The following is a 15,257-nucleotide window of genomic DNA, read 5'->3' on the forward strand; positions in this document are numbered from 1 at the left end:
TGTGGCTGTAAATCATAGCTTGTGTTGCACAATGCTAGACCCCCTGTTAGTCCCAAGTTGTTCAGAAAATTGTTAATATTAGGACAGTGTTGAAAAATTACAGTTGTACAGTAATCTTGTGTGCTGTGTGCTATCAAACATACCACCAGCTGTGACAAGCAGAATAAAGGAATAGGAAAATTTAAGATGTCAGGTTGCTACGTGTGGCTCCCTTTTGTGCTAATTTAATCTTTTTTTCACATTCGCTGTTGCGCCTTGCCAAACAACATTATCATGTACACGTAACCCTTTCATTATCTGTCAGTGCAGATTGTATGGAAAAATTAATGTATTTTTATAACTATCCAGACAAAGCGAAGTGTCTACATTCAGCTCAAAAGCAGGCTTTTGAACATACTGTGCGCCACCTGCTGACACCACCTACGACCTGATCTTTGTTGGTTGTTATCTGAAAATATACTGTATATATATCTGTCCACTTTGGGCTGAGCATGTTGGTGGGAAGAACACTGTCAAAACAAATGCCTGAAGTGTTGAACTGAATCTGCAGTAGCTGCCTGTGGGAGTTGGGCTCACAGTCTTTTATTGGTGTTTTCCTGCTCCCAGAATTCAAAAGGAAGGCAGAGATGATTCACCAAGATGTGTCTGCAGATGTGCTAGATGTAAGGGCCGCGGTAAACACTTTGTATAACATTGTATAACATCCAACGAATACATGTATATGTTTGTTACTTAGTTTCTTGAGAAGAAGTGAGCTAAAACCCATTATAGAGAGTTGTTTTGATTTAACATACTGGAAGATGATTTTTTAAATGATTTTGCTTTTTGCTCAGACAGGCAGACCAGCGAGCAGGGTTTTACTGACAAAACCAGATATCATCAGGCCATCTGATTGGCTTGATAAATGAGTATCACCCGCTGTGATTATAATCCTGCCTCATTTCCAGCTTTTTTTATAGCTGCTCAATGGTGCATGCTTCAGATAAATGGCACCTGAATCTGCAGACACACACACACGCACAGGCACTCACACACACATTTGTATTTGTATAGACTTGGAGGTCATTATCCCTAATGAACACACACACATACACACTTTATTGCGTGCACATGTTCTTCCCTTTTCTCTGATTCATTATCTTTTTTATAATTAATGCAGCCTGATACAGCTGTTCCCCTCCAGATCTCACTCTGCTCCCATACACACACACACACACACACACACAGAGTCTGGGTGTGTGTGTCAGGTGCAAGACTGCACACAGAGAGAGTCCTATTTATTCTCTGGGGGTTTTCTTTACCTTGAACACGTCACTCCGTGTTCTTACATTATGAATATCCCTTTATGCGTCGACTGCGTGTGGCTGCGAGCGTGCGTTTCCGTAGTTTCGGGGCTTTCTTGAAGCATTGTGTTTGGCAGTTATGAATGAGGCGGTCTTGTTTTTGGCTCTCTCAAAGCCTTGAGTCTGGTACAGCAGGCATCCCTGAGCCTCACACTAATAGCCGTCTTTTGTATCTGTCATAACTGCTTTGTTTGTGTGTGTTTAAATTCAAAATGTAAGTAGTGAAACCCAATAAAGAAAATGCTGCGTCATCTTTCCACTTCTTGCCCAGATCATCTGTATGTTGTGTGCGTATAAAGCGCACGCGTGTGTGTGTGTGTGTATATTGTGTAGGCAGTTATATGTATTGGCCGGGGCATACGTTTATTTGTGTATGTGTATGGATACAATTCCAGCAGAAAAGTGGAAGTGAGTCGGGGGAAATCACCTTTTTTCCCTCCCCCTTTGTTTCTTTCTTTCGTTGTGAAAAATGGCCTGTGAACATATGGTGCACACACACACATACAGCAGCACCCAGAGCCACTCTACAAATGCACTAATGATGTACCTTCTTAAGCTTACCTACTATTATGTGGATTTAAACCTCATCTCATTACGCCTCTTTTTATCATCTTTAAATTATTAAAATTAACGTGTTCTTGTAAATTTCCACCGGGCTCGATGAGCTTGTCACATTGGTGATGGCTATTAATGTTTTTTTTTTTCTGTTTCATCTTGTCTGTAAGACTTGAAATAATTTTATGATGGTTAATTTAACAAAGGTTCACTACCTTCAAACATTTAATTGCCGCCAGACACATTTTTAACTAACACCGTCCCTGAGAAGGAAGCCTTTGATTTTTTTTTTTTAAGTTGCTGTCCCTTGACATTGTGCTAATTTGAAAATCTTATCTTAATTAGCTGATTATGTAAGATGATCGTGGTGATGTGGTTTGTTTTTCAGTGGAGACCCATGCGCCCTGACAAATTACCCACAACCCCTCAGGGTCCTGGAGGCCATGGTGACTGCTGTGCACAACAGTGTGCAGAGTGGGTAGGTTACGTCTGTCATCTCATACAACATACTTACAGTGACCCATTCTCTGATTTCCTTTGTAGTCCCTAAACTAAACTGTCCTCACACAGCCAATGTCACAGCACTTAATCGCTTGTATTTTGAGTTTTATGTAAATCAACTAAGCCTTAAAGATTTTCTTCAGCTTTTGTCACCCTCTCTTTGCACTCTGCATCTTTTCAGTTCTATTCGGGGGCTGAAATTAACACCTGCTGAGTGTTAAATATCAGTTAAATATCTGATAAATAAATGAAGATAAACTGACAAAAGGCACCTGGCAGCCTGTCTTGTAGCTCTTTTTGACGACGAAAAAATTTTGACAGCATCTATTGCACCCTGGTCAGCTTTTTCATGACAAAAAGACAAACAAGGCACATGAAAACAAGGGATCTGTGACAAAAGAACCTTAAATTAATGCATTATAGTGCAGTCATGCCCACTGCATTACTTTGGAAAATGTGATATTTCAAAGAAGAATGGCATAAATAGTAGACTTTTAACTTCTTACTGACAAAGACATAACATATAGCCGGTTACATGCTAGAGTACGTAACAGATAACCTAAACTATTTGTTTTTATTGTTGGTATTCTATTCAATGTAATAACCAAAGATAAACATATGGAGCTACCCACTATAGCAAACTCTTTTTTTCCCAGATTCCCTTCCTGACCCAAACCCAAAGTGAATTTCCGGCTGGAAACCTCCGCTTGCCAAGCAAAAGTGTTAACCACTACACCATTGGAGGAACCTTTGAATTCACAGACATTTGCTGTTTTTCTTAATTAATGATAAAGTTCTTAATTGTTTTGAAAATGTCCTTATTACTACACAAGCGTTTACATCATGTAAAGTGGAAGAATTGAGATATATTGTTAAAATTTCCCATTTTACTGTTAAGTCATCTCAGTAGTAATGGTAATTTTATTTATATAGCGCATTTCATTACATGTGATAGGTGAAATCCGCGAAGTAGTCAACTTTATTTTTTTACAATTATTATAGATGTTTTAAGGCTGTAAAACCCCTCACTATACACTTTATACATTTTTCTCAGACAGGTATGAACATTTTCACACTTTTCTCTCTTGTTTAAAGACCCTCAAAGTTCAAACCTTCGTAGAAAAATAAGTCGGTATTATAGAATGAAACCAAAGATCAAACCCTGTTTTCAGGTCCAAAACATGGGAATAGAGCAGCTGCGAGAGAATTCAACATTAATGAATCAATGGTACGGAAGTAGGGGAAGCAAGAAGAATGAGTTGAGTAAAATTTGACGTATCTGACTGTTTTGTTTCGCTTAATGTGCTTCATAATGCGACGTGCCTTATGGTCCGAAAAATACGGTAACTTCTATCTTCCTTTAGCATGTCCAGAAGTCCAACTTTTTGTGCGACGGTTAGCATCGTCCTCTGCCTTTTGGGTGCTACCGCAGGTGTCTTTGACGGTGCAAAACATTTCGTCGACATTGTTGTGTTTGTTGGGGAGAAAACTTACACAGATACAGGACTTCAGAGTCACATTGCTAGCGATCGAAGATTTATGTAAATTTGACAACTTTGACACAACGTAACTGTAGCTATAGTTGAATCATTTAGTTTGTAAAAAAAACCAACAGAATAACATACTCAGTTTCCTACAGCTCAGTTTAACGTCCTCAAATCTTTGTGCAAACTGTCTAACAGGCAATTTCTTGTTTCTTGAATGAAACAAGTAAACTACTTGGTAACATTTAGACATCTTAGTGGGAACTCTACACCTTGTCTCTCAATCTCTGTCTCTTTATCTGTACCTCACTTTGCCTGCTGTCAACCTCCCTCTCAAATCCTTCTGCAGTGACAGTACCGTCACTTCAGATGACCTCCTGGCTTGGCTGCGTCCATTCTGCGGTGACGCATCTCTGCCCGTTCGGCCTCGCATCGACGTGCTGCAAATTCTGGAGAGTAACTTCAGCCTCGGAGACAGTGACGTTCGTCTTCTGCTGCTTTACAGGACTCAGGCTGTTCTCAGGAACAGAGAGGTAATGTTACTGATGCTCTCACACGTGTTTGAAGTTATGAAGATTTAACCCTCATGCTAACAAAGTGAGAAATATACTTTACTTGACAAACAAAGTGCTCTACAGAAGCACATGGAAAACTATCTACAGATGGGTAGAGAGGTCTGAATTTCCTGTTGTCCATGCTTGTACAAAAGAAAATAGAAGCAGAGAAGATAAAAAGGAAAATGGAAAGAGAAGAGAATCATTAGTGTGAAGACATACAAAAACGAATGTGTTAATTTTAATAGCACCATCAAAAAATAGTATTAAATGGTTGTGATCATACAAAAAAACTTGAATATAACATCTCTGGGATTATTCTCGTTTATGATGGACTCAGACAGTTGGAAAAATCCACAGTCTCCAACCTAAAGACCACAGGGAGTCGTTTTCAGTGGGCACATGGCATGGATAACTTGCACAGCTTCATATCCAAGTTTTGGAGCAATACACTGTCGTCCAGAAAACTGTCTTGCTCATTTCAGCAATGCTCTGCTAGACAACATTTTGCATTTTGCAAATCATTAAATTATATTTTTAATTACATTTGACACAACTTTGTTTTCTCTCTTTTTTTTAAAAAACAAAAAACAAAAACAAAACAGGATGTCACATTTAGTGTAAAATAAAGTAGCTCCATTCTAAAAGATGTCAGTGTAGGAAAAGTGCCTCAGTTTCTTGACAACATGAACACATGTCAGTGGAATCTGCTTAACTTTGAATGTGTGGAAACAAGTTCTTAGATGTAATTAGAGATAAAAACTATGAGTCTGAAGCTTGTAACCCACAGTGGGTTTTGCACAAGCTCCTACAACCAGGTGTTAAAAATCATACTAAGGGATAAATGTTTAGATTTGAAATAACTGCATAAATATATGTGAGTATTACTAATCCGTATGTGTCATTTGCATATTTGCAGTAGTATGTAACATATGTATGTATGTATGTGTGTGGCTGTGGCTCTCCCCTCCTCCCTCCCTGGTATAGCAGACAGCTGACTGGCTAGTCACTAAGTTATTTGACTGACTAATTAATGGCCCAAGCTGGATAATTAGTGTGTAAATGTATGCAGGCAGCCTTGGGCCATTGTCAGCGCAGGTAGACAGGTGTGTGGGCCCGGACTCTTTAACTAATTAGGCGAACTCCTAACATTTGGCAGGTTCTGATGAAATATACACACACACACACACACACACACGCACACTTAACAGAGCGTACATGCAAGGGATCTGTTAATTAATCTTTTAAAAGAAGTCACGTTGTAAGAACCAGACTCGTTTCAGATGAAGTGCCACTTTCTCTCATCTCTCCCTAAGGCAGCCAAAAGGCCTTTAAGTGTGAGAGTGGGGTTCTTGTAGCCAAATGTCTGTTTTAACGTTGATTATTCAAGATTTTTGACTGTTGAAAATGCTTTTTGTGTTTTCACATCTGTACTGACACTCTCGTCCAAACGCATGCACAACAACGCGCACTCACTCTTTTATTTATTACATTTTGCCTTAACAATTGTAGCAACTTTTCATTGTGTCAGCTGCTCGACTGGAAGCAGTTGCACATTAATCATGTTGGCTAGGCCGGTACCACCCGTAAGCAGAGCTGGCACTGACAGCAGGAAGCTGCCCCAAGGCCACGCCGGAGACTTTGTTGTGGCCCACTCTGACCTTATCATGCTGGCTTACAGCCTGAAAGGGAGAAAAAGTGTAGGAAAAGGGGAGAAGTGGTGCTCGCTCAGATTCTGACAAAGGTGACAGGGGAGGAAGAAGGAAGGAAAGAAGTTGGTAATGTTCCCCCTCTCCTCCCTGGTTCCATAACTAATCAGCGCAGCTCCTTCTTAAAAGCATCCCACAGACTACATATTCATAGAAAAATGCCACATCTATAATACGTACTAGTATATACCCAGCCCTCCTGTGTCATATGCACATATTACTCAGATAGACATGCAAAAGGGTTGCCTGCTGTGATTTCCATGACAACCACGGTCTCGAGCCACAGTTTGAATTGAACTGAAAGCACTAGTATGTTTCTGTAATGCTTCCTTTTCAGCTTCTGTGTGTTTGCTGTTCTGACAAAGATATCTGGATGACACTGTTTTCAGTGATCAAAGCACAGTCTGTCTCTCACACACACACACACACAGTCTTTGTTTGTCCTTCAAGCTCGAGCCCTGGGAGCGCTTTTGCGGTTGGTATTTCTCGAGCTACTCTTGTTCCTTCTTCTTCTTGCTATAACTTGGTATTGCTCTATCCGTATTTTTCACAGTAGAACATAAAAAAATTGTATCTACCTCTGCTTTACAAACAGCCTGTAAACAATGCTGCCCAATTCTTGGCTGATATAGATTTCTAGCTCCTCAACAGTCCTGGGTCGTCTTCTCAAATTTATCATTTCATGCTGCTCCAAATGTTTTCAGTTGGTGGAAGGTTTAGAGTGCAGGCAGGCCATTTCGTCACCGTTCTTTTTGAGCACTGATGATGCCTTTCAGATGTGTAAGCTCCCACCTCTATAGGTACTAATACACTCACACACCATCAGAAATGCAGGCTTTTAAACTAAGCAATGATACGAATCCAGATGTTCCCCCTCTACTTTAGTCTGGAGGACACAGGATCCATGTTTTCCTAAAAGAATTTCAGAATTCCACATTTCCTAAGTGGCTTTTCATGAGTTTTGGCCCAGAACAACTGTGACATTTCTGGATCATGTATGGATAGTAGTAAAATAAACATTAAAAAAATCGATTTAAAATATATCAAAATGTATGTTAATGAGGTTTTGGAGCAAAGATGATAAAGTCATGGATACGAATGATAATGAAAGGTTATTGTTGGTCTGCTGTTATGCATTATAATTGTATTGTGGATCATCAGTCCTGTCAAACTGACTGCTAACCTTTTGGTGGAAGGGACAAGCTGAAAGAAACTTAATTTCAGTCATTAATACCAGCTCACAATGCAATTCCTTTGGTTGTAGACAGCTTCCAGGCTTTCAGCATGAAGACTCTAAATCAGAGAGCCAGGCTTTGCCTGAAGGTAAAATGAATAAACAAAACCACAGATTAAACAAATGAGATATAATATGCTAATCAGCGAGCTTTAGAAGATACTAGAAGCGGGATTTTGTTGAATTTAGTCAAATTGATTAACCGCTTCTCGCTCTGAAAGTAGATGTTTACAAAGACATGAATCGCACATTATTTTGGCATGTTGGAAGTTTTTTAAGTTATAAACTGCAAAATTTTAGTTACTGTTCTAAATTGTGCTAATAGGTCAGAGCTTGTCCAGTATATACTATATGCGGACAGTAGTTACTTAAAGACCATACAGTCAAAGGGACTTGTTGAAGGCAGCTGTCCACTGGGATGGTTGCCTTAAGAACTATACTTTTTTTTAGTGCCTTTCAGACAACCAGTAGAAACACTGATATGATGTATTAGCCAACTTAGAGCTAGGCAGCAAGCATAACCAGCTGGAGGATATCGGTGATCATGATAACAACAGAATTGCAGGGGCGATGTGTGGTTGAAAGTACATGTTTTTTGATCTTTTAAAGTATAGTAATTAACATTGCAAGTATCTAGTTTCCTGATATACGTTTTAAGAGTGCAAGGTGCCATTAACCTTAGACAGAGGCTTTCTCTGGCAAGCTGCTCCTGAATCAGCTGATGCATCTAAAACTTTGGAATAGGATAGAATATAATAGCTCTTTATTATCATTATACATGTACAACAAAATTGTGGATTTTGTACTTGCATTACAAGCACATGCCAATTCAGATGCCACTTTGTTGTAGGTTTATTTTTCTTTTCGTTAGGCTTAATGAGTTAGTAGCAAAAGCTTTCACTGTTTCTCTGTTTTTAGTTGAGTTCAGCTAATGTTAGGACTTTAACATTTTCTGTAATGTTAAAGCATGATGTTTCCACCCCCATGCTTCACAGTAGGTATGGTGTTCTTGGGATGCAACTCAGTATTCTTCTTCCTCCAAACACGACGAGTTGAGTTTATACCAAAAAGTTCTACTTTGGTTTCATCTGACCACATGACATTCTCCCAATCCTCTGCTGTATCATCCATGTGCTCTCTGGCAAACTTCAGACGGGCCTGGACATGCACTGGCTTCAGCAGCGGAACACGTCTGGCACTGCGGGATTTGATTCCCTGCCGTTGTAGTGTGTTACTGATGGTGACCTTTGTTACTTTGGTCCCAGCTCTCTGCAGGTCATTCACCAGGTCCCCCCGTGTGGTTCTGGGATCTTTGCTCACCGTTCTCATGATCATTTTGACCCCACGGGATGAGATCTTGCGTGGAGCCCCAGATCGAGGGAGATTATCAGTGGTCTTGTATGTCTTCCATTTTCTGATGATTGCTCCCACAGTTGATTTTTTCACACCAAGCTTCTTGCCTATTGTAGATTCACTCTTCCCAGTCTGGTGCAGGTCTACAATACTTTTCCTGGTGTCCTTCGAAAGCTCTTTGGTCTTGGCCATGGCGGAGTTTGGAGTCTGACTGTTTGAGGCTGTGGACAGGTGTCTTTTATACAGATGATGAGTTCAAACAGGTGCCATTCATACAGGTAACGAGTGGGGGACAGAAAAGCTTCTTACAGAAGACGTTACAGGTCTGTGAGAGCCAGAGATTTTCCTTGTTTGAGGTGACCAAATACTTATTTTCCACCCTAATTTACGAATAAATTCTTTACAAATCCTACCATGTGAATTCATGGATTTTTTTTTTTCACATTCTGTCTCTCACAGTTGAAGTGTACCTCTGGTGCAAATTACTGACCTCTGTCATCATTTTAAGTGGGGGAACTTGCACAATCGGTGGCTGACTAAATACTTTTTTGCCCGTGTGTGTGTGTGTGTGTGTGTGTGTGTGTGTGTGTGTGTATATATGTGTATATATATGTATATGTAATCTATATGTAATATTGCCACTATTCCCCAAGAATAGCTTCTTGACAGCCACCCTTCCACTGAGTCCATTTCTGATGAGGCGTCAGTGAACAGTAGACATCTTACTTTCCTCACATATCCTAACTTGATTTACTGAGTACAGTGCCTGTAATATTTTTGTCTTCAGCTGGTTACGTTGTCATTTTTATGTCACACAGCCACACAGGCGCCCATGCATTCCGGTGTGCCAACTCATGATAGAGGCAGACGTGTGCTATTATGATGGATGCTGTTTTGTTCGGTGGTGACCAGACTGGGTCAAGTTGGGCTGTGTCAGTGGAAAGGCCAGTGCATGATTCACAGCCGCTGCTTCATAAAGACCCAGAGATGATACATCAGAAAGAGGGGAGAGAAAGGAGAGAGGGATAATGATGGATAAAAGATATGAAAAGAGAAAGGAGTGAAAGTTTCAGATCATGTTGAATGAGAAAAAGGCAACAGCGTTTCGCTTAGCTTCCCGACACATCCTCCTTAGCATTCCAACATACTATGTAGCCAGAAGACGTCTAAAAAGGAAGATATTAATGTGCCCAATTGTAATGCTGACATTTAGGCAGTGCAGGGTGGGGGTGAAATGGGAGGGGGTTGATACAGGAGAAGAGGCATAGAGACTGTAAGAGGTGAAGTCAGGCATAGATTTTGTGACTTAATTTCGAATGATTAGTCATAAGAGCAGGGCATTCAAATGTCAACACTGTCAAGATGTGAGGGTCTGTTTTGCCTCTTTGATGGGCCTTTGTGTATATTGTCCATTTGGCCTTTTTGTCACTAACAGCCGTGTACTTAAGGTTATTTCTTTATGACATTTCAAAGACAATCAGGAAACGTCGGAAAGCAAATATGCGTGTAAGTGTAGGTGTGTGCGCTTATTCTGCGTAGGTGCACACTGTACTTTGTGTACACTGTGCTTGTTGACGTAGCTGCCATCTCTGCTACTGCCTTGATTTCGTATTGTGGCGATGTTAATTAGTATTCCAAATCCCATGGCAGTGCTAGCAATAATGGCCACACACACACCTACACACACTCAAGTGCAGTGAAAGAAGGTGGCTCTCTGCATTAAAGCCTTCATATAGCTTTTCACTGTAAATGTGAAGGAAAATCACATGCATGTCTGTGTGGGTGAATAAGCAGTGATCACAGATTGATGCGACGTGTCTCCGTCAATGTCATGGATCATTTGCCGTGAAACACTGCTTTGATGCTGTTTGGACCAAGCAGTGTGTCATCTATATAATAATATGGATGAAGTGAGGTGAGCAGAATGTGCTCTGCCATTCCCTCCATAAGCTTCTCTGTAGCTACACCCCCTCCCGACCTCACACATTAAATCCAACCTAGCCTGTCTGACTTTTCCCGAAGGCGGGTCTTCTTCTCCTTTTTTTTTTTTTCCCCATTTCACATTTCAAAATGTCATGTCCTTTTCCCCACTTGCAATTCATTGATTATTTTTTATTCATATTTGATAAGGTTGAAATTATGGGTTAGTCAGCCAAACATATTCCCAAAGTATATAATTATTCAGGTCAATCATAAAAACACATTTTATTCTTTATATTCACTTTCTGCAGTATCCAATTATTTCCTCTTTGTCCGTTCTTTTTCATGGCCTGTCTTGATAGCAGAAAGTTATATCTAAACACACTCCTGATTCTTGTTTCCCGCAGTCTCTTTATCAGTCTTTGCTTTTGTTTCGTTGATAGAATTTCCATTTTTATGCACCAATTAAGCAGAAAATTATAGAATACATCTGTTTGTGGGCTTTCATGCATATGTAAACATGACAGGCACAATATTTGAAAAGGGCTTAAGACCTCAGTGTGTTTTAAGTGTTGTTACAAGTGCATATGGGTTTGCCAACACATGGACAAACATATATGTTTGCTCACACCTAAGTGCATCTGCCCTCCCGCCATATCATAAAACACCCCCATCACAGCTGCTGTATATTTAAATATTAAGGCAACCGTTTGAAGTATGCAACACCCGAGTGCTAAGATAAGCCTTTGCTTGACATGAAAGACGTTGAAGGATGGCATACTATTTTGTTGGAACTACAGTCTTTGTTTGATATGACAGGAATACAAACAGGAACACAAGTGGGATTGTTTCTGGTTGACAGAACAATGGTGTTGTTGATTATTAACAGGCACAACAAGGAATTGTGTGCAAAAAATAATAAATAAAAAAATAATTTTATAAAAATGACAGCGTGTTGCCGCGGTGGGGAACATGTGAAGAGGAGAAGCCGGACAGGGAAGCTGGGAAAGATTTGTCTGATGAAAGCGAATGAGCCTGTACTGTGGGAAGAGGGTTTTACAAGAACAAAGAGCGAGCAGAGTCTCTTTCCAAGTAGATAAATAATAAATGTGATGGGGTTGAGAAAGCTATCTTATGGCCACAGCCTAATGCAACAGATCAGGGGTCATTGTCGTGATGGCAAAGCCCCAGCTATAATTCCACTTGTTTTGGCAGCTTTTATCTATCCCCCTTGGGCTCTCTCTCTTTTTTTGAAAACTTTATTTATGCTCTGTTTTTAACTTGGAGCAAGGAGAGATGAGCACAGTGCTTTGTCATCTTGGTGGGATCACTGATGACTTGGAAAGAAGAAAAAAAAAAGACCCTAAACACCAGAGAGGAGGCAGAGCAATAAAATAAACAAGAAAAGAAGGGATGTGCAGAGGGAGACAGACAGGAGGAAAAATAAGAAGAAAAGAGCCCGAGGACAGCTGAAGTTATAGGAGTGGGCAGCGCGGTGCCAGATGAGAAAGAGGGAGAGAGACGGTGAAAACTGAGATGAAGGGGAAGGGACTCTTGCGATGTTATCTTTTTTGGCATGTTCTTTGCTGCTTCGTAGCGCCAGGTAAACGCAGTCTTCAGCTCACATCTACCTTTGAATTTTTGTTTAAACGAAATTTTACACATAAATAATTTAAGCAAATTCCCATCTTAAGTTACGCTATCTTCCTCACACCTCGAATATTCATCGAGCTATGTGCGCATGCATGGTTAAGGAGAATGAGCAGTTGTAACACTGGTTTTAATATGTTACCGTGCGCCGCTGTGTGTCGAGATGGTTTTAAGCGACAAGCTTGTTCTCTCCTTCTAACACCGATCTACTCTTGCTTTCTAGCCACTCCTCTTCTGTGTTTTGTCTTCTGAGCTCTCCCCCCTCCGGTCTCTTATCTTACTCTTCTTCCTCTCTTGAGGCGTGCGCCATTATGTACACCCAGGTGTCATGTTATGCAACGTGGGTCTACTAAGTTAGTGCACAGAAAATGCAAAACGAATAGAGGGAGAGGTTAGAAAAGCTGTATTTGTTTGTCATTGCACTCAACTTGTCATGTCATGCATACACAAGGGTATTTGTGTGGGTTTTTGTTTTTTCTCCACAGGCCTGTGTGTCTTTATCTCTGCACTTATGTTTCCCCTGCATGTTTTATGCGTCTCACTTTCAACTCGTAATAAACTCCTGAAACCCCTACAGGCCTCGAGGCTTTGCCCTTTTGGTGTTTGCTTCTCTTTGCGCTCTCTCTCCCTCTTTTTTTTTTTCTCCCCCTAAACCTGCCCCCTCTTATCAACTCCGCTCACTTCCTCTGCATCGCTCATTTTCTGCCTCACTCTTCCCAGCCCGCTTTCTCCCCTCTTGTGAAGTGTGCGCCCTCTGTAACTTTATTTTGCTCGTCGCTGGGGACATTAGCCAGAGCAGGTCAATGAATATTGATGAGCTCATTCAGAGCGCTCTCAGTAAAGGCCAGACAACGAGATCTCTGCATCCCATGGCTCCGCTGGCACTCCCAGTCCGATACACTGACATGCCCACATCCCGTGTTCTCTCCCTTCACTTTTTTTTCTTCTTCTTGCCTCTCAGGTCAAGGACTGAGATAATTGCCAAGTCATAGAGAAGATTATCAGGTAGCTTTGTTGATGGGGGCAAAGGTTCACACAGTGTTTCACTAATAGCCCATGTAAATTTAGGAAGAAACGGAGCATCTGTGACTTGAATTTGATTTTGAAGAGAAGCAGACTCATGGGTCACATTAGCTGAACGAGGCTGTCAGGTGTAGTGTTGCTTGTGATGCAGAGTATTTCAAAAAAAGAGTTTACCATGCACATTTTTGTTAGTAACCATTTTTGATTAATCGGTGCATGGCAATTGCAATCATATGCATGACCTTATCATATCGTTTTAAATTTTAAAATGTCATCATGAATTACAATTTGAAATTAAGTCTAGAAATATGAAAAAGGTTAATTTTTTTGAAACAAAGGTCAAAAAGCAACATTCTCAAGTATTACCCAACAGCAAAGTACATTAACTGCACACTTAAGGGTGGAGATGAACTTGAACAAATTAGTGCAGTCTAACCTATGGGGATATTGTAAATAATGGAACTTTAATTTAATAGTCACAAAAACTTGTTACTTTATCAGCGGAAGTAAGGAAGAGGAGGCAAAGTATGGGGTTTTTTGTGGGGGTTTTTTTTGTTTTTTTTTTAAGAAACAATAAAATCTGGTTCAGAAATGTGTATATGTATAGCTTTTGAGATTAACTAGCCTTCCTGTCATGTTCGTGTTTAATCTGACCAATTTACAACTTAAAACACTCATAAATACCGTGTTTTACATCTGATTGCCTCAAGGCCTTATAATATCCTCCACACTATGCACATGAACATATAAAAGCGATGATCACGTCTTTCATTGACTTTTGAGTGTTTTAATCAACCTTGTTACATCTGTGGTGCGCCCCTGTGGGGTCGTTCAGTCAACAACCCACGCAAATGACCCACTGAACTGAATTTGGTGGTGAAAAATGTTTGTTATGCTAATTTAAGAGCTGTTAAAACAGACCGGTCAATTTTGAGCAGGAACACTAAAGTAAGGAGGTGAACAAAACTGGAGGGCTAGTGGAAAGACAAATTGTGTCTTGTAATTTATTGATGCTTTTATTTTTTGTTGTAATTGTATTATTTTTATTCCTATGTTCAGCACTTTGGTCAGTGGTTGCTGCTTTTAAAGTGCTTTATGAATAAAGTTGGTTGCTCACTTAATTTGGAGCAACTGGTCATGACAGTCCTTACCGCAAAACTTCCGCAAAACAGTTTCCTGGACCAGAAATTGGTTTGGGTGGTTGTCATTTACTTTACATAGACAACCACCCAACATATTACATATTGACGCAATTAGATGCCCAGGTATTTATAAAAAAAATGCTATCCCCCTTCATGCTGCTCGTTTGATAGAAAGGGGGAATTGAGAGTGCTCGTCGTCGTGATTGAAGTAAGATGTGATGAGTGTGGGAGAGAGCTGCCAAGACGGACAGTGATGGACAGCACTCATCATTAACCCGTCGACCACAGTGTCACACCGGCAGGTGATGATTTGTTAACTATATACTTCCACCAGTCACTCAGTTGCAAGGAGGGAACTTGTGAGGAATGAAGGGATGGTGTCATGTGGTGCTGGTCTGCATGCGTGTGGTGTGATCTAATAACTGCAGCATAAATGGAGTTTTTATTTAAAGTTGCACTGACGGTATGAATGAGCGCTGTCTTGAAATATCAGTGTCCTTATTACTTACATCTTTCCACCATGAGGATGATATTTTGGTAGGGATGGGTATCGTTTAGGTTTTATCCGATACCGGTGCCAAACCGGTACTTTTGAAACAGTGCCGGTGCTCAAACGGTGCTCAAACCGGTGCTTAAAGAATGGAGAACACAAAATTGGTCCAAAAACCTCTCATGATCAGCTGGTTTTTTGTAAAAAGATAACAATGTTAGCCTTTTCTGCAGCTATGGGGCATATATGGTATCACTCTTGGCTGGAAGCAGTGCTTAAACAATGGAAAAAACACAAAC

General features: G+C 40.4%; 1 protein-coding gene across 2 annotated transcripts in view; it reads left to right on the plus strand.

Moving 5' to 3' along the window:
• The window catches only part of nbas (NBAS subunit of NRZ tethering complex), a 179,903-nt gene that overhangs the window by 125,083 nt on the left and 39,563 nt on the right, over window positions 1-15,257 (plus strand). The window contains exons 48-49 of one of the 2 annotated variants that reach the window (XM_085431641.1): window positions 2,287-2,376; window positions 4,233-4,416. In XM_085431641.1, the coding sequence (XP_085287767.1) occupies window positions 2,287-2,376; window positions 4,233-4,416 (274 nt within the window). Of the gene's footprint in view, window positions 1-2,286; window positions 2,377-3,055; window positions 3,652-4,232; window positions 4,417-15,257 lie in introns of those variants that run through there. The other variant, XM_085431642.1, reaches the window with a different exon arrangement.

The sequence above is a fragment of the Copadichromis virginalis genome, linkage group LG15 (assembly GCF_057382275.1).
Source record: "Copadichromis virginalis isolate Kocher_CV1m ecotype Utaka linkage group LG15, C_Virginalis_male_GT1.1, whole genome shotgun sequence".
Lineage (NCBI taxonomy): Eukaryota > Metazoa > Chordata > Actinopteri > Cichliformes > Cichlidae > Copadichromis > Copadichromis virginalis.